The following is an 18,348-nucleotide window of genomic DNA, read 5'->3' on the forward strand; positions in this document are numbered from 1 at the left end:
ACATGAACATAAAAATTTTAAATAAAAATCTCTAGCAGTGAAAAATAGTGTCATCTGAATTTGAAAGAATAGCTAGAACAGAAAATACATGAATTGGAAGCAAATACTGAGGAATTGGTTTAGAATGCAGCATAGGCACAGAGGATAGATTGACAGGCTTCAACATGTGTCTACTAGGCATTCCAGATGTGTGGCAAGAACATGGAAAATATGCCTGGCCAGCGTCGTTCAGGGGCTGAGCATAGGCCTAAGAACCAGGTGGTCTTGGTTCGATTCTTGGTCAGGGCACATGCCTGGGTTGTGGGCTCGATCCCCAGTGGGGAGTCTGCAGAAGGCAGCCAGTCTATTGATGTTTCTATCTCTCCCTCTTCCTGCCTCTCTGAAATCAATTAAAAAAAATTTTTTTTAAAGAACATGGAAAATAAATAATATTTGAAGAGATAATGGCTGAGAATTCCAGAATTGAACAAACAAGATGAATGCCACACAGAGTAGATACCTAGACATAACAGTGAAACTGCAGATAAGAATAAAGAGAAAATATTAAAAACTACGAGAGGAAAAAAAGAATTCAACCAGCTCACAATTAGGCTTGACACTAGATGCCCCAAGATGACAGAGGAGTATCATAGGGAAGCTAGAATTCGATACCCAGTTATCATTCAAGAATGAGGTAAATACATTTCTGGACATATAAAGACAGCTTTATCACCCACAAACCCTTGCTAAAAGAACTAAAGGTATACGTCAGTAAGAAGAAAAGCAAATTGGAGAAGGAACAGGTTGCTTGCACCAACACAGCATAGAAACTGGTATTACATTGGAAAATTTAATTAACTATAGATAGTATATCAGGATGCTTTCTGCTACATGTAATAGAATAACCCACAGTGACTTAAATGCTAAAAAATATTTAATCAGCTTATGATGAGAAGTGTGGCAGTAGGAAGCTCCAGGGCTGGGGCAGTGGTCCATTAATGACATGAAGGACCCCGAATCATTCCATCGTTCTGCTCTGCTGTCCTCAGAGTGTAAGATGTCCCTCTCTCCTCATGGCTGTGGGATGGCTGCTGCAGCTCCAGGCATCATATCATCACCCGATTGCACTCCAAGCAGGGAGATGCTAGAAGAAAGGAAACTGTCACCCTAGGCCTAGCCAGTTTGGCTGAGTGGATAGAGAATCGGCCTGTGGACTGAAGGGTCCTGGGTTTGATTCTGGTCAGGGGCACGTATCTTGGTTGCAGGCTGCTCCCCAGCCCAGGCCCTGGTTGGGGCACATGCAGGAGGCAACCAATCAATGTGTTTCTCTCACATTGATGTTTCTCTCTGTCTTTCCCTCTCTCTCCCACTCTCCCTAAAAATCAATGGGAAAATATCCTCAGGTGAGGATTAAAACAAAAAAATCCTATATAATAAAAGCCTAATATGCTAAGTGTCCAGTCGTCTATTCAACCAATCAAAGCGTAATATGTTCATGATATGCTAAGGCCACTCAACCGCTCGCTATGACGTGCACTGACCACCAGGGGACAGATGCTCAAACTAGTAGGTTAGCTTGCTGCTAGGGTCTGGCCAATTGAGACTGAGCCAGATGGGCCAGACATGCCCTGGAGCCCTCTTGCGGTCCCTCCCCAACTAGCCAACCTCCCGCATCCCTCCCCAGCTCAACCGTGCACTGGTGGGGTCCCTCAGCCTGGCCTGCACCCTCTCACAATTCGGGACCCCTAAGGCAATGTTGGAGAGCCGGTTTTGGCCCAATCCTGCAGGCCAGGGGATTCATGCACTGGGCCTCTAGTAAAATAATAAATTAAAATAAAATATTTATTTTATTTTATTTTTTTAAAAGAAGGAAGCTATCTAATGTGCCTCCTTTTCTGGCTGGAAGAAGAATCTTTCTAAGAAGGCCCCAGCAGACATCTCTGTATGTCTCATGCCTGAGCTGGTCCATCCTCAGAGCAATTCCTGGTAAAAGGGAACAGGCTTACTGCCGTTGGCTTCGATGAGGCTTGCCTCATCTCCTAGGACGGGTTTCTTCACTGTCTGAACAAAGTCAGGATTCTGTTGGCAGGAAAGACGGGGGAGTGGCTGCTGGTAGACAACCAACAGCGTCTGCCACAAATGATAAAACACAAACAAAAGTCTAGCGTCTGATTTGTTTTTTAATTTATAAAAAATGAAAACTAGCCCTAGCTGGTTTGGCTCAGTGGATAGAGCGTCGGCCTGTGGACTGAAGGGTCCTGGGTTCGATTTCGGTCAGGTGCACATGGCCCGGTTTCCAGCTTGATCTCCAGTAGGAGGTGTGCAGGAGGCAGCCGATCAATGATTCTCTCTCATCATTGATGTTTCTATCTCTCTTTCCCTCTCCCTTCCTCTCTGAAATCAATAAAAATATATATATACTTTAAAAATGAAAACTAAGCCGAAACCGGTTTGGCTCAGTGGATAAGCGTCGGCCTGCGGACTGAAAGGTCCCAGGGCATGTACCTGGGTTGCGGGCACATCCCCAGTAGGGAGAGTGCAGGAGGCAGCTGGTTGATGTTTCTCTCTCATCGATGTTTCTAACTCTCTATCCCTCTCCTTTCCTCTCTGTAAAAAATCAATAACATATATTTAAAAAAAAAAAAGAAAACTAAAATTGTTGACCACATTACCAAGGAAGAATAAGGTACAGTAAAGTAGGGAATTTCACTGTGAAATCACACCAAGTTTCTGCCTTGTTGAAGAGACTAGTGCTGATGAAAACTGTAGACTTCATTTAAAAAATGTATAATATGCTGACAATTTAACACATTGCGGGCGGATCATGAGCATTCTCGTGTTTTCATATTACACAGTGTTTTACATCAATGTTAAAGGCACGCCTTAAAATTGAATACCCATTGCATTTCAAAGTTACTTATTACATGTTCTTATAAGCTAATACCTTTTTAAAGTTTGATACTTTGTAAAACATTTTTTTGTACTTGTAGTAGGAACTTACCTGGCCACTGGGTAAAACTAGCAATAAAACTATTGGTGCACAATGCGTTGAGATAACCACTAAAAGAATAGGAACATATTTCCAAGTCAGGAGGGGGAAAAAAGTGTTTGGAGTGGGGAGAGTGTTGGATTGCCAAGAAAATCAAAACTAAAGTAAAATTAGTGGAGAGAAAATACCAAGTACGATAGTAACATAAGTCCAAGTACATAATACTAGTAAGTGTAATGGATGACATGCAGGTGTTAAAAAGAAAACCTCTCAGATTGGATAAAAACCAAGTAAGGAATGGTCTGGAGCCGAGAGACTCGTCAGCAGGACAGAGAGACTTCATAAGAGCCGCCCTGACCTTATCACGGTGGTTCTGTTCTTTAAATGACTTTCTATTCCTTTGCCCCACTTCCCCCTCCCCAAACATTTCTGTGGGGCCTTATCTGCCTAGCTCTTAAGATAACATTGTTTTTCTGAACTTTGCTTCCTGACCTAGTGTAGTTATGTATAACACGAGAGGCCCAGCACGTAACACGCATGCCCTGCCCACCTGCGCACGCCTCACCGTGCCCTCCCCACCCACTGGCCTCCAGCCTTGCTGCGTTCTGAGCCTGTGGGCCGTGGGGGAGGGACCGAGAGGTGCGCCATGCACTTCCCACTTCCTAGTGACTGGTCCTTTGGTCATCCTGGCGGGCCGGTGTTACGGCCACTGGCCTTTTATAATATAGATATTCCTGGACTTTTCCCCCAAAAGGCAGACAGGCTACACTCTGGGACTCCTTGAGGGGGCAAGTGTGGAACAGAGCAGGGACCCCCACATCTCAACTCTCCCCCTGGGGCGCTCCCACTAATGCCTCAGAGCCCAGCATTCCTCCCCTTACAGCCTGTTTCTTAGGGTACACCATTGATTCTCTTGCAATAAAGACTTATTTCTCTAGGACTTAATTGAAAGTTAGCTAGAGTGACAATCACAGGTTTGAAAAACGTTGTTAGCGCTTGCTTTCTGGTTTCCTGGCTGCTAATTCTGGGCAGCATCAGAAGTACCGGAGCTGAGATCTCAGATTGGATGTCAAACGAAGGCGAGGTGTCCGGCAGGAAGGCAGAGGCTCAAGAGGCAGAGTCTGCCTGGCCAGTGTGGCTCAATGGTTGAGCGTCAACCTATGAACCAGGAGATCACGGTTCAATTCCTGGTCAGGGCACATGCCCTGGGTCTCGGGCTCGATCCCCAGTGGGGGTGGTGCAGGAGGCAGCCAGTCAATGATTCTCTCTCACCATTGATGTTCCTCTTTCTCTCTCTCTCTCTGAAATAAATTAAAAAAATAAAAAGAGGCAGAGGCTGCCCAAGGGCCTTTAATTGGGAAACAGAGAGGTTGACCATGAGGGTCTGCCAGAAGCCGGTGCCAGGATGTTGTCGTGCGGTGACTTCCTTTAGCCAAGCTTGTGGAGGCGAAGCAACCCGTTCTCAGCCCCTTGAAGGACAGGCCTCATGGGTTTGAGATGCGTCTAAGGGAGGGCTGTCCGGTTCCTTCCTCAAGGAATGACCGGCACTGCCCCCTCCCCCAGGGCACCTTCTGCTCTCTGCCATCGCCACACCCAGGACGCAGGGAGTTGCCAGGCTGGTAGGGATCTGGGGCACAGGGAACCCTTCCATGCTTATACCCCAGTTAGTGGGAAAAGCCACTCTGAAAGGCAGTGGATGCTTGTGGGAGGAGCACTGGCCTTGGAGCTGTCAGGCCTGGAGTGGCATCAAAGCGACATCACTTACTGCCTGGCTGACCTCGTTCGGCCAGTCCGGACTTCGGTGAATACCAAATGAGAGGCTGTGCCCCCAAGGGCTCAGAAACTCATAAAGCAGCGTGCGACGTGAGTAATAATCTGTGCTTTGATGCTTTTCCTTGTGGCTCTGGGACACATCCGCGGGCTGCGTGTCAGCGGGTGGAAAGAGGGTGGCTTTATCAGCATCTTAGGCTGGCTTTTTGCCTTCTCCCCACCCCTTTCAGATTTAAGCAGCCTCCTTTCCGCCATCCTCTGCATCTAATTTTGACATTTCTTTTCTCTGCCTGCCAAGAAGATTGTGTTCGGCTGCACTCGTCTGAGGCTGTGGTATCCTGTGCTTCATCAGGTTAGTTTGATGGTTTGTCTCCTGGGAACTGACCGGAGACGGGCTCTAACGCCACCCTAGCCTCCCCTTTTGGGGTCAGCCTTTGCGGCTTAGCCCCGTACACTTGCCTCTTCTCTCCTTTACCCGAGAGCTGGCTAGGGCCCCCGTCAGCTTCCATTGGCTCCTCGTATCTGCTCAGGCGTGCACCTCCTGAGTGGCAGAAGGCTGTTGGAGGAGGGAGATCAGCTATTCTTCAAAGCCTTCGCTGCCCCTGACCTTTTGGATACTGGTCGCCAGTTCTGGTGCTCTGTCTGGCGTTTCAGGCTTGCCCGGTCATTCGGGGAGCGTTTATGGTTAAATGGTCTCCCCAGACTTGCATAATGTGTGACCACAAACCTTTTGGAAGACCACAGCATTGCCTTGCCACCCGCTAAATTGTCCTCATTACTCCCCGTCCCTCCTATAGGACTCTTCCACAGCTGTTCTCTGAAGGTCTCCTACCCCAACAATAAAAAGACCTTCTCATTGTCTGCCACCAGGCATCACTTCCTGGGACTGTGCTCCGTGCTCTGCTTTGCTTCCTGTTTCACAGGGAGGAGACCCTGTCCATGTAGGCGCTCGCTCCTACCCCTTCTTGTTCCCCAAGGACTTTGCTTCTCAATTCACCTTTTTCCTGCAGCTTGAACGTTTCCTTCTACTAAGCCACTCCCATTAGGATCCAAACATTCTGTAATATCTCCCAACTTAATACCCTTTCCACTTTATCCCATTCCCTTTTCTTTGGTAACATCTTTATTAAAATACTAGAGGCCCGGTGCACAAATGTGTGCACTGGTGGGGTCCCTCAGCCTGTCCTGCTCCCTCTCACAATCTGGGACCCCTCGGGGGATGTCAGAGAGCTGGTTTCATCCTGATCCAGTAAGGAGGGAGCCCGATCCTGTGCATGGAGTGTCTGTCCCCTGTTGGTCATAGCAACCAGTCAACTGGTCATTCAGTCTCTCAGGCTTTTATATATATAGACTAGAGGCCTGATGCACGAAATTTTGCAAGGGGCTCAGCCCTTGCAGCCCAGGCTTCGTCAGGAAGGACATTCAGCTGTCCAGTCTAATTAGCATATTATGCTTTTATTATTATAGATAATTCACATACCATACAGTATGTGAATTATACTGTACACATTTCAGGTGTACAGTTCAGTGGATTTTAGTCTGTTCACATGGTTATGCAACCATCACCACAAACAATTTTAGAACATTTCATCACCCTAGAAGGGAACTCCCTACATATTAGCAATCACACCCCATTTCCCCCAACCCCCCAGCCCTAGGCAACCACTAATCTGCTTTAGAGATTTGCCTCTTCAGCACATTGCACATAAATGGAATCAGAGCATATGCAGCCTTCTGTGACTGGCTGCTTTTACTCAGCACACTGTTTTCCAAGGTTCCTTCATGGTGTAGTTAGTGTGTGTCAGTCCGTCATTCCTTTTTTTTAGCTGAGTAAGATTCCATTGTATGGGTGGACAACATTTTGTTAGTTCGTCAGTTGATGGAGCTTTGAGTTGTTTCCACCTTGGAGCTAACAGGAATAATGCGGCTTATAATCATTTGCGTACAAATTTGGGTGTGGACATGTGTTTTCTTTTCTCTAGCTGAGTCATATGGTAATAATAGTTCCATGTTTAACCTTTTGAGGAACTGCCAGACTCTTTGCCAAAGTAGCTGCATCATTTTATCATCCCACCAGCAACGTAGGGGCGTTCTTCACTAACTCTTGTTAATATAATATCTTTCATTATAGCCATCCTAGTGGTTGGGAAGTGATATCTGATTGTGGTCTTGATTTGTATTCCCCTGTTAGCCAATGATGTTGAGCCTCTTTTCGTCTGCTTGTTGGCCATTCCTCACCTGTCCAGTTTTCACCCCATCTTTCTCTGGGTCAGCCATTGTGAAGGTCACTGCTGACTTCCATTCAGCCACAGATGGTTGGTTCTCAGTCACATCTTACCTTTTAAGAAAAATTTGACACAGTGAATTCTCCTTCATTGTTTTTTTTTTTTTTTTAATTTTTTAAATTGATTTTTAGAGAGTAAGGGAGAGGGATAAAGAGACAGAAACACCGATGAGAGAGAAGCAGCGTCCACCGGCTGCCTCCTGCACACCCCCCACTGGGTACCAGGCCACAACTCAGGCATGTGCCCTGACCCGGTATCAAACCAGTGACCTCTTGGTTCATGGGTTGACACTTACCCACTGAGACACACCGGCTGGGCTCTGCTTCATTCTTGAAACACTTTCTTCTCTTGGTTTCCCAGGTACAGGGCTGGTTTCTGCCCCCTGCTTAACGGGGCCATTTCTTTCCTATCTCTCTTCTGGCCTCCACTTCTAGACATTGGAGTGCCTCAGGGCTCTCTCCTGGGCCACCTTCTCTTATCTGTGTCAGACCCTCCCTAGATAATTTCATCTGGTCCTGTCGTTTTTTTAAAAATAAACTGTACTTTCAAACGGATCCCTTCGGCTCTGGCCTCATCCATGAGCTTCAGATCTGTGTCCAGTTTCCTCTTGCCATTTCCATGTGGACGTCTAAAGGTCATCTCACATTTAATCAGCCGCAAACAGAGCTTTTGCTTTTTTCCCCACCCGAACCCATTCCTTTCCTGTCTTTTCTTTAAGATATTTTTATTGATTTCAGAGAGGAAGGGAGAGGGAATGAGAGATAAAAACACCAATGATGAGAGAGAATTATTGAGCGGCTGCCTGCTGCACACCCCCACTGGGATGGAGGCCGAAACCTAGGCATGTGCCCTGACCGAGAATCAAACCTGTGACCTCTGGGTGCATGGGACGATATTCAACCACTGAGCCACACCAGCCAGGGCTCCTGTCTTTTCTGTATGAATGAATGCCACCCCTACCACCAGGTTGCTCAGGTCACAGTCCTCTGTGTCACTCTGACTTGGGCCTTTCTCTCCCATCCCCCACCCCCTTCCAGCCCATCACTTAAACCCTTCAGAACACAGCCAGCCACTACTCACCACCAGCACTGTTTGGGGCATTACAGGAGCGCCTCTCTGGTCTCCATGCTAGGCTCCCACAGCAGCCAGAGTGACTTTTTAGTAAAAAAAAATGTTTTAACCTTAAAAACATTAGATTTTATTATGAAATACATCACCCTTTCAACATCGTACATATCACATCTATACTCCTTTAAGAACAAAAATCAAAATCACTCTGTACTCTATTCCTGACCCAATACTTCAGAAGCCTCTGTCGGCCCCTCCTTGATCGTATCTGCCTTCCTTCCCCTCCAGAGGGAATTTCCTGAATTTGGCTCTGTTGTCTTGATTGTATCTATTTGTTTTATCCTCTATGTATAGAGGCCTAAACAATTTCTTACTTGTCTCTGGGTACTTTTGAACTTTTCATGAACTCATACTCTAGGCATTTATCCATGACTTATTCTTTTTGCTCAACATAATGGGTTTTTTTGCTCATATTCATTCCTGTTGATGTCTAAAACTGGTGTTCGTTCATTTTTACTATATGACGTGAATGTACCACAACTTACCCATTCTGTGCTGACGGCCATTTTGCTTGCAGTTTTCCGCGGTTTCCCCAGTGCTGTCAGGAGCATTCTTTTGCGTCTCTTCCTGCACATGTTCCTGTGTACCTGGCAGTAGTAGAAATTCCTGAGTTTGCCATATACCACGAGGATGCCAAAAATTAAAAAAGATAGAAAAGATCACTGCGTGGAACAACAAATGGAACTCTCATACAGTACTAGTGGGAATGTACAATGCTACAACCACTTTAGAAAACTATATGGTTATTTCTAGTAAAGTTAAGCACACATCTATCCTAAGATCTAGCAGCTCCACTCCCAGGCATTTACCCAAGGGCCATGGGGAGGGGGGAGGTGTCCACAAAAGGCCTTGCACAAGACGTTCATGGCCGTTAGATTCCTAATGACCCAAAACAGGAAGCAGTTTAAATGTCCAGACATGGAGGAGGATAAACTGCTGATGCACACAGACTGCTGGATGAATCTCTAAAACACTGCACCGGGCAAAAGAAGCCAGACGCCAGGGTACATATATACTGTGTGTTTGTATGGGGTTCAAGAGCAAGTCAATCCAATCTGTGGTGACCACTCAGAGAACTGTGAGCGGTGGATCTTGCCTGGAAGGGAGCACAGGGAACTTTCTGGACTGATGGCAATGCTCTGTATTTTACACAGATGCACACATACATGGAAATTCACCAAGCTTTACATGGAAAGAGCTCTGTATTTTATTATATATGAATTAAGCCTTACTGGAAAAAAAAATTGTTTCAAGTGAGGTAAGACTTGGGGGTTGGGGTGTCCTATCCCACCCCATCCCACTGGCCCCTTAAGTGTCTACCGGAAGAATAAAGAAGCGTCATGAGCCGGGAGGCCCAGGAGGCTAGCCTGCTTCCTTTTGTGGGCAACAGAGGTGGGGACTGATGCCAAAGTGTGTGCTTGCGCCCCCCCCACCCCGACTTTTTTATATCGGGGTATATGCATGGGCTTAGTGTGAATGTCAGAGCAGCTGTGAAGGGGAGACATCAGAAGTAGTCAGTGGGCTCCTGGAGGGACTGGGGGTTCCCAGGAGAAAACGAGACAAGTGAAAGCACTTAGTGAGGGTCAGCAGCGGATGACTTCTGGGGTTTTTAATGCATGCCTGGGGACCTCTGATCTTTTTTAGTCCCAATTAGCAACAACCTGCGCTTCCATTTGCACTCAATGCAAGTCGAGCAGCTCAAGCTCCCCGGAGCAGCCTGGCCATGGGGTTCCCAAAGCTGGGCTTTTGCCAGCCACTCTATTTCTGTGCTCTTTCCTAACATGTTGTTTGAAACTAGGGCTTTTCCTCTCCCCACCAAGGCGGTCAGGTGCCTCTTCATTGAGTTAGAATCCCCAGGAGTTCTGACGCCCCTGATGGGGGATGTTTCCTTTAGAGCCTCCTGTGCCTTCAGTGGCCACTATAGGCTGCCCACCAGAAACCAGGTCTCCCTAGGGAGGCCTCTGCTCCCATCCCTTGCTCAGCCTGCACCGTCACCGCCTCCCCCCTTGCCTCACAGCTGACACTCAGGTCACGGGACGCTGAGAGCGGGACTCTGTCAAATCAGTTCTCCTTAGATGTTGGGCATGGAAATGGGCCCAGGGGGGACTGGAAGAGACCGTTCAGCCAAATGTCATGCCTGGAGTCGGGCCTGCCAGACGGCAGTAGAGTTGGAGGGAGCACACCAGAGCCAGTGCTGCTGGGGCCCCAGGCGGGGAGAGCCAGGAGCCCTGGGTGAGGCGTGTGGGGGAAGCTTCACTCTTGACCCTGGGAAGCCAGCTTCTGTGTCTCCTTGTCTCTCATCCCTGACCCCTGGCCAGTCACAGGCTTTGGACCAGATAGACCTGGACTCAGATCTTGCCTCCATTCTTGAGGTCATGACTTAATGCAAGTTCCTTCACTTCTGTGAGCCTTGCCTTCCCCCCATGCCCACTGCCGCCCCCCTGCTGGATAATGCTCTCCTTGTTGGAATGTGCTGGTTCCTTTCCCTGATGGCTTTGACCCCAGAAATTTGAACTGCCACGAAGGGGCAGCTGAGGTTCTTAAACACAGAGGCGGAGAGGCCTTCTCTGCAGCCAGGGGACCCGGGAAGGGCTGGCTGCAGCTGGGGCTCTCAGTGAGCGGTGGTGAGGCCCAGGGGTCAGGTCAGAACCCGGCTACCAGGTTAGGCAGCAGCTGGCGGGGAGAGGCAGGGAGCCAGGATTAAGTAATCCTTGTGGTGTTGGGACCAGGGCCCGGAGGCTGCACTCTTAGCATTACCTTGACCCTGCCCCAGCTCCTTTGCAGATGGCGTGGATTCAGGCCAAACCACTGTCGCCGAAACCGGTTTGGCTCAGTGGATAGAGCGTCAGCTTGCGGACTGAAAGGTCCCAGGTTCGATTCCGGTCAAGGGCATGTACCTTGGTTGCGGGCACATCCCCAGTAGGAGATGTGCAGGAGGCAGCTGATCGATGTTTCTCTCTCGTTGATGTTTCTAACTCTCTATCCCTCTCCCTTCCTCTCTGTGAAAAATCAATAAAATATAAAAAAAAAAAACAAAAAAAAAACCCACTGGCAAGTGGCCTCTTCTCCCTGCTCTTGCCAGCCAGGGCAGCACAGGGCTCAGGCTGTCAGTGCCCCCAGGGCCTTGGCATTCATTTCATCCATAACATACAGATGAAGACAATGCCCAGAGGGCCGGGCGGTGGTGGTGCTGAGCCTTGGCACCCTGTGTTCAGACACAGTCATGTCCTGTCCCTGACACCAGGCCTGGAAGGATTGTTAATCCCTGAGCTAACCCAGGAATGCCTCATCTATAATCCACATTGAGAGAGAAGAGGGCAAGTTTCAGGGCCCGGCCCAGCCTCCTGTGTTACTTAGAGGGGCTTCTCACAGGCACCAGGGCGGGAGTCATATCCTCAGTCCCCTGGGATATTGTTCAATTAAGTTTTACCTGAAATTAACCTCACATACCTGAACTAGGGACATTTAAAAAACATATTCTATTAAGAGTTTGTTATAAAGTTGTTCCCCAGGCCACACGGTAATAAAAGGATTAGGCGCAGCCTTGCAGGAAGCAGGCGGGGAGCTGAGGAGGGCCAGGATGAATCTTGGGCCTCGGTGAGCGCATGCCTGGGGTTAGGGAGGGGGCCTGCTTTCTAAACCTGGTTCTTGCAGGGGCTTGCCTTGTGACTCGAGGGGATCACTTTCTGTCCTTGTTTACCTTCTGGCTAAGAAGTGAGGATGGTGGGCTCATCTCGTCCTGAGGCCCCACGTGAGGAGGGCAACAGCTATCTGTGGATAGGTAGAGGCGAGAGCCCTTTCTTTTGTTTACCCTCGGTTAGGTGGGCATTGCCTCTCCTACCAGCTTGGTCCCTGCTGGGACTTGGGGACAGAGCTGGGGGAGAACGTGTGTGCCAGTGGTTCTCAACCTTCCTAGTGCCGCGCCCCTTTAATCCAGTTCCTCATGTTGTGGTGACCCCCAACCATAACATTATTTTCGTTGCTACGTCATAACTAATTTTTCTACTGTTATGAATCGTAATGTAAATATCTGATATGCAGGATGTATGTTCATTGTTACAAATTGAACATAATTAAAGCATAGTGATTAATCACAAAAACAATATGTAATTATATATGTGTTTTCCGATGGTCTTAGGCGACCCCTGTGAAAGGGTCATTCGACCCCCAAAAGGATCGCGACCCACAGGTTGAGAACCGCTGACGTGTGCCATTTGGTCTGCACGTTATTTTTTCTCTCTGCAATTTCAGGGTCATGCTGAGGCAGCCGGGCGCCTGACAAGCGAGGGGAACCTGCCAAGGGATTACTGCTAGCAGGAGCTGACGGCAAGACGGCAGGACGGCTGGTCCCTGAGGAGTGGGGATGGGCAGAACAGCCTCTGAGTTCAGGCCAGCAGCACCAGGAAGGAGGCCTGGGCTCTGGCTGGGAGCCTGGCACACGCTCTGCTGACCCAGATGACCCAGACTGCGTTCAAAGCAGCACGCCGCTGAGCAGCAGCTGTGCCCAGGCCCCAGGACTCCATTGCTGCAGGAGCTCTGCACCCCCTTAGGAAACTGCAGTGGGGCTGGGACCATCGGGAGAAGGGACCTGTACCTCGATGGGAAGTGGAAGGACAGAACCTGACGCAAGGAGGATCTTGGTCTCTGCAGCAGGGTTTTGTGACACCCACAGAGCGTCCTGGTTTCTTCCCTCAGGGTTGGGGCCTGGGTCCCCTCCCCTGGCAGAGGGATTGGGGCCTGAGGACCATCTGAGGGGTGGCTGCCTCTTGCATGGAATCAAGGCTGCTTGAAGCCCACATGTCCTCTGTTGCGATTGGGGTTCAAGGGCTTCCCTGCTGCAGGGGGCGAGGGGCTGCCTCGGTGTCTGCTCATGAACCACAAGGACCTCGACTACTCCAGACTGGATCATTTCAAGCCGCCAAAGAGGGGGACCCCCAGCGCTGGCAGCCAGCAAGCCCAATGGACTAGAAGGCTGGAATGGACTGACCTCCCCCTTGCCAGGGCAGCGGGAGAGGCAGAGCATCTGTGGCCCAGCTAGTGACAGAGGGACCCAATGAAGCCATAAGCAGGGGCCCAAGTGGCTCAGGGACAGGGGAGCCACTCTTGCCCACGTGCTTTCTCCTGACCTTGAGATCGGGTGTGGCCTGGGACGCCTGCTGCCATCTGCTCTGCAGCACACGCCCTTATGCCCTAGAACAGGCAGGCCTGCCAGTGGCCGGGAAAGGAGTGGCCGCAGGGACACCGGCTGCCCTCCGGGCTGGTGGTCCAGCCTCCCGGGGCCTCGCACCATGAAGTGCTCCCTGCGGGTGTGGTTCCTCTCCGTGGCCTTCCTGCTGGTGTTCATCATGTCACTGCTCTTCACCTACTCTCACCACAGCATGGCCACCCTGCCCTACCTGGACTCGGGGGCCCTGGGGGGCACCCACCGGGTGAAGCTGGTGCCTGGCTATGCCGGCCTACAGCGCCTCAGCAAGGAGGGGCTCGCTGGCAAGAACTGTGCCTGCCGCCACTGCATGGGCGACGCCGGGACCTCCGACTGGTTTGACAGCCACTTCGACAGCAACATTTCCCCTGTCTGGACTCGAGAGAACATGGATCTGCCCCCTGATGTCCAGAAGTGGTGGATGGTGAGAGAGGCATGGCCCCTCCTGTCTACCTTTGCTGCTTTTCTCCAGGGATCTGTTCCCCCACTCCATTTGGGAGTCACTCTCAGAGCCCCCTCTGGGATTTGGGGCTGTCTTCTGGCCCTAGAGTCTTGACAAAGCAAGAGGCCCATTTAACCAGAGCTATCTACTAGGATCCCAGAATCTGAAAGGCAGAGTGAGCTTTGGCCTGGAAGGAGAGAGACCTGATCTTCCCTAGTGCTGGTAGGGGCTGAGCATAGACCAGAAATTCCCACTGGGCCAGGCAGGTGACATAGACAAGAGAAGTGGCGGATTCTGCCTTACAGATCCTGCTTCCTGACAGGAGGGGTCACCAGGAGTCCCACAGGGCCTTCCTGTGACAGCTTGGAGCCCTTGAAGGGTCCTGTCTACTGCTCATAGTCACAGCCTTCCTTTCAAAGTTCAGAGTTCACAGGGCTTGCCCAATGTCCCAGGTCCCAGTGGTGGCCACCGAGGTCCAGAACAGGACACCAGACAGAGGTAAACCTATGGGCAGGCCAGACTTCCAGCCCACAGGGATGGAACTCGGGGCTCTTCAAGCAGCAAGCAGTAGAAGCCACTTCTCCTCTGCCCCCACAGTCATCCTCTTTAACCGTGAACTTAGGAATACACATAGCTAAGTTTGTGTTCTCTGAGTTTGTGTTCTTTTTTTAAAAAAAATTTTATTTTATTTTTTTTAGAGAGAGAGAGGAAGGGAGAGAGAGAGAAACATCGATGTGTGAGAGAAACATCGATCAGTTGCCTTCTGTCTGTGCCCCAACCAGGGATCAAACCCACAACCTGGGTGCCCTGGCTGGGAATTGAACCCGCCACCTTTCAGTGCATGGGACAAAGCTCCAACCAACGGAGCTGCACCAGCCAGGGCTCTGAGTTTGTGTTCTTGTTCCCAGGGGTCCTTCCTGTGCTGAGAAGAGGTGAGAGAAGCAGACCCCCTCTATCCCCTATCCCTTCCACGTATTCTGTCCCCTGAGCAACTCCTGCTCAGCCACAAACCCAGGTATTATGGCTCAACCACAGGGCATTTTATTTTATTTTTTAAAGATTTTTTATTTTGATATTAAATAAATTTTTATTGATTCTAGAGATGAAGGGAGAGGGGGAGAGAGATAGAAACATCAACGATGAGAGAGAATCATTGATTTGCTGCCTCCTGCATGCCCCACACTGGGGATCGAGCCTGCAACCTGGGATGTGCTCTGGACTGGGATCGAGCCCAGGACCCTTCAGTCCACAGATGGACACTGTAGCCACTGAACCAAACCAGCTAGGGCTAAAGATTTTTTTAAATTGATTTTTAGAGAAAGAGGAAGGGAGAGAGAGAGAGAGGGAGAAACATCGATGTGAGAGCACAGCATTGATCGGCCATCTCCTGCACGCTCCCTACTGGGGGTCTATGGAATGAAACTGGCAATATTTTGGTGCATGGGACGATGCCCAACCAACTGAGCCATACAGGCCAGGCACACAGGGCATTTTAAAGGCCTAGCTTGACCTTACCAATTGGTGGCCTGTGGGCCACGGCCAGCCCACTCAGTGTTTTTAAAATATTACTCTTAGTGACCTGGCCAGTGTGGCTCAGTGGTTGAGCGTCGACCTGTGAATCGGGAGGTCATGGTTCGATTCCCAGTAGGGCCATATGCCCGGGTTGCGGGCTTGATCCCCAGAGTGGGGTGTGCAGGAGGGAATCAATCGATGATTCTCTCATCATTGATGTTTCTATCTCTCTCTCCCTCTCCCTTCCTCTCTGAAGTCAATAAAAATATATTTAAAATAATAATAAAATAAAATATTACTGTTAGTTATCAGCATTTATGAATCAGGATATTGCACATGAAATCCATACATTCGGCTTCTCTTGAAAAGTTAGACAGTGTAGCCCTTCTGGGCTCACAATCTCACGCGGCAACAATTGACTGAAGTTGCCTCTTATTGATGGATGGGGCCTCCTGTTTGCCATGAGCCCCACCTGCCACTTCATTCCTGTGTGTCACCTGCCTGGCTCTGAAGGCATTAGAATGCTACCTGGGCCTCATTTTGTGTGGGTTTTTTTTTTTTTTTTCACCTGCATGGTGCTGGGACATGCAGGAGACCAGCTTCATTCTGGCTAGTCTGGCTTTGAAACAATGTCTGCACTTCTCTGCCTTCCCTGGAAGCTCAGGGAGTGGCTCCACCTATCCCATGAATTCTGCCCCAGGCAGCTTCTGTCACCTCCACTCCCAGACTGCAGCTCAGTGGGACTTTCCACCTTACCTGCACCTCAAGACGACCTCTTGATGTGACTCAGAGCTGCCCCGAGGGGACAGCTGAGCAGGGGCCTCTTCATGCATGAGCGCCCACCCAAGAAGTTTCTCTGCTCCTGGCACAGGCCTAGGGGTCTCTGGAGAATGTGCCTTGACCTCCAACCCCCCTCCAGTGCATCAGAGCAGCTGGAAGGGAGACTTTACTGTGGTTGAGGGGAGGGTCCTCACTGCTCAGAGAACTCCTGCTCCCTGCCAGCCTGGTTAGGGGTCCCGTGTGGCTTGGATATTGGAGGGTGAGAGCTGGGGAGGGGAGGCAGGCAGGAGTCCCTCTCTGCTCACACCCACTCCCTTCCCCTCCGCTCTGCAGATGTTGCAGCCCCAGTTCAAGTCACACAATACCAATGAGGTGCTGGAGAAGCTCTTCCAGATAGTACCAGGCGAGAACCCCTACCGTTTCCGGGACCCCCAGCAGTGCCGGCGCTGTGCTGTGGTGGGGAACTCGGGCAACCTGCGGGGCTCTGGCTATGGGCCAGATGTGGACCGGCACAACTTCATCATGAGGTGAGCCGCGGGGGCCCCAAGCCTCCTGGAGGGGGGACTGGACTCTGGCCTTGTCTGGCAGTGTAGGAGCTGCCAGCGGCTGGGGCTGCTATAGGTCTCTAACACCCAGACCTGCGATAGGTTCTCACCTTTGTTGGGGTGGATGAGGAGGCAGAATTCCCATTTAAGACTTTGCTTGAGGCCTGTACTCAGTCTCCAAGTCTGAATTAGAGCTGAAATTAGACTCCTAGCTGGCTGCGGGTGAAAACTCCCACCAGAGACCCTCCTACCTGCCTGGTTTCCTCAGTAGTTGCACCAGGGGTGAGGGCCAAACCAAACCAACATCTTGCTTAATAGTCACAGGTGATTCCTCCTGGAACTCACAGAAGACAGATGTCCTGGACAGAAGAAGAAAAGTAGAATCAATCAGACAAGCAGATGGATGTCTGGTGCTTGCTCTGGGCTGCTGTCCTTTATGTCACAAGGTTTAGATTGGGGTGGAGGGAGGGCTCACTTGTTCAACAAGACATCAGTGCCCAGCCTTGAGGACAGAGGGGTTGGACGGGCATTCATTCCAGACAGGGGCACAGAGCAAGAAGTCTGGGGATGGACAGGGACTAAGGGTGGACTTGTGAGCCGGGTGCGGGCTGCTCCTTCTGCCCTGGACCTGTTTTTTCTGACTTCTTCACTAGACTTGGAGGCAGGAAATGCCATCCCACTCCGTGGAGGAAGAGCCCTTCAGAATAAGATACTGAAAATGCCCAGTTTTCACGAAGTATCTCGGAGGATGAGCGTTGCAGAAAGACCGGGTTTCCCAGGAGGAGGAAGGAAGGGCTTTATCTTAGAATCTGTTGCTGTCTCCATAGCAACACCGAGACAGCAATGTCTCTGAGGCTTTCCTCATTCCTTGCAAAACCCTTCTTGTGGTGAGAATGGTGCGGTAACGGGGAGGGGAGTACCAGGCCCTATCCAGGAACCCAGAGCCCCTGAGATTCTCCCCATCGTCCAGTTGCTAGCAAAGGAGGCAAGCTGGGGGCTGAAGAGGGGCCTCTATTTACCCAGAGACAGTGGCTGAGGTTGGGGAATGAAGCGTCCATTACTCCAGTCAACCTGCCCAGCAAGTGGGAGGAACCTCGAGGAGGTGGAGGCTCTGCAGAGGGCCCACTGAAGGGAGGGAGGCAGAGTGATGCTGGGTGACAGGTCCTAGAAGGGACTTTGAAAGCTCTGGCTGCCAATTCAGTGGGAAAGGCAGGTGGAGGGCTGTCTTCAGAAGCCAACCTGGGGCAGCTGTAGCCCTTTGATCTGTAGGACCAGCTTGGTCTCTCCATTGCTGGTGTCATGAGGTTTGTTTCTTGGGTCTTCACAAGAGTCAACCTTGACCCCAACTCCTGTCTAGCTTAGAGCCCAGCCAAGACTTCCACTGCCTGCTACCCTTCTGTGCCCCAGCAGCTGAGAAACACCATCCCTATTAAGCCTTCCTATCCAACCTGCTCTGTTCCTCCCAGAAGTGAGGTATTATTGGGGGGGGGGGGGGTGTACACAATAAAAATGAATTCTCCTACGTCCCATTTCCCAAGAGTAAGAATTATTAATAATTTTAATAACCATTCCAGATTTTTTTCTATTTGTATACAAAAGTATTTTTTCTTTTTCTTTCTTTTAATGAAAAATGGTTAGCAAACTATAAAATTTTTAAGTCTTCCTTTTCTGTGTTGTAATTCCCTCCTGCTGCACACAGTAGGTATTCAAGAGCT

General features: G+C 50.0%; 1 protein-coding gene across 2 annotated transcripts in view; it reads left to right on the forward strand.

Annotated features, from left to right (window-relative positions):
* The window catches only part of ST3GAL2 (ST3 beta-galactoside alpha-2,3-sialyltransferase 2), a 42,930-nt gene that overhangs the window by 17,355 nt on the left and 7,227 nt on the right, over window positions 1–18,348 (forward strand). For both annotated transcript variants that reach the window (XM_081107034.1, XM_081107033.1), the window contains exons 2-3: window positions 12,403–13,778; window positions 16,422–16,615. In XM_081107034.1, coding sequence (XP_080963160.1) covers window positions 13,440–13,778; window positions 16,422–16,615 — 533 coding nt within the window. In that variant the 5' untranslated portion in view covers window positions 12,403–13,439. The remainder of the gene's footprint in view (window positions 1–12,402; window positions 13,779–16,421; window positions 16,616–18,348) is intronic.

This window comes from Myotis nattereri (genome assembly GCF_964212035.1).
Source record: "Myotis nattereri genome assembly, chromosome: 15".
NCBI lineage: Eukaryota > Metazoa > Chordata > Mammalia > Chiroptera > Vespertilionidae > Myotis > Myotis nattereri.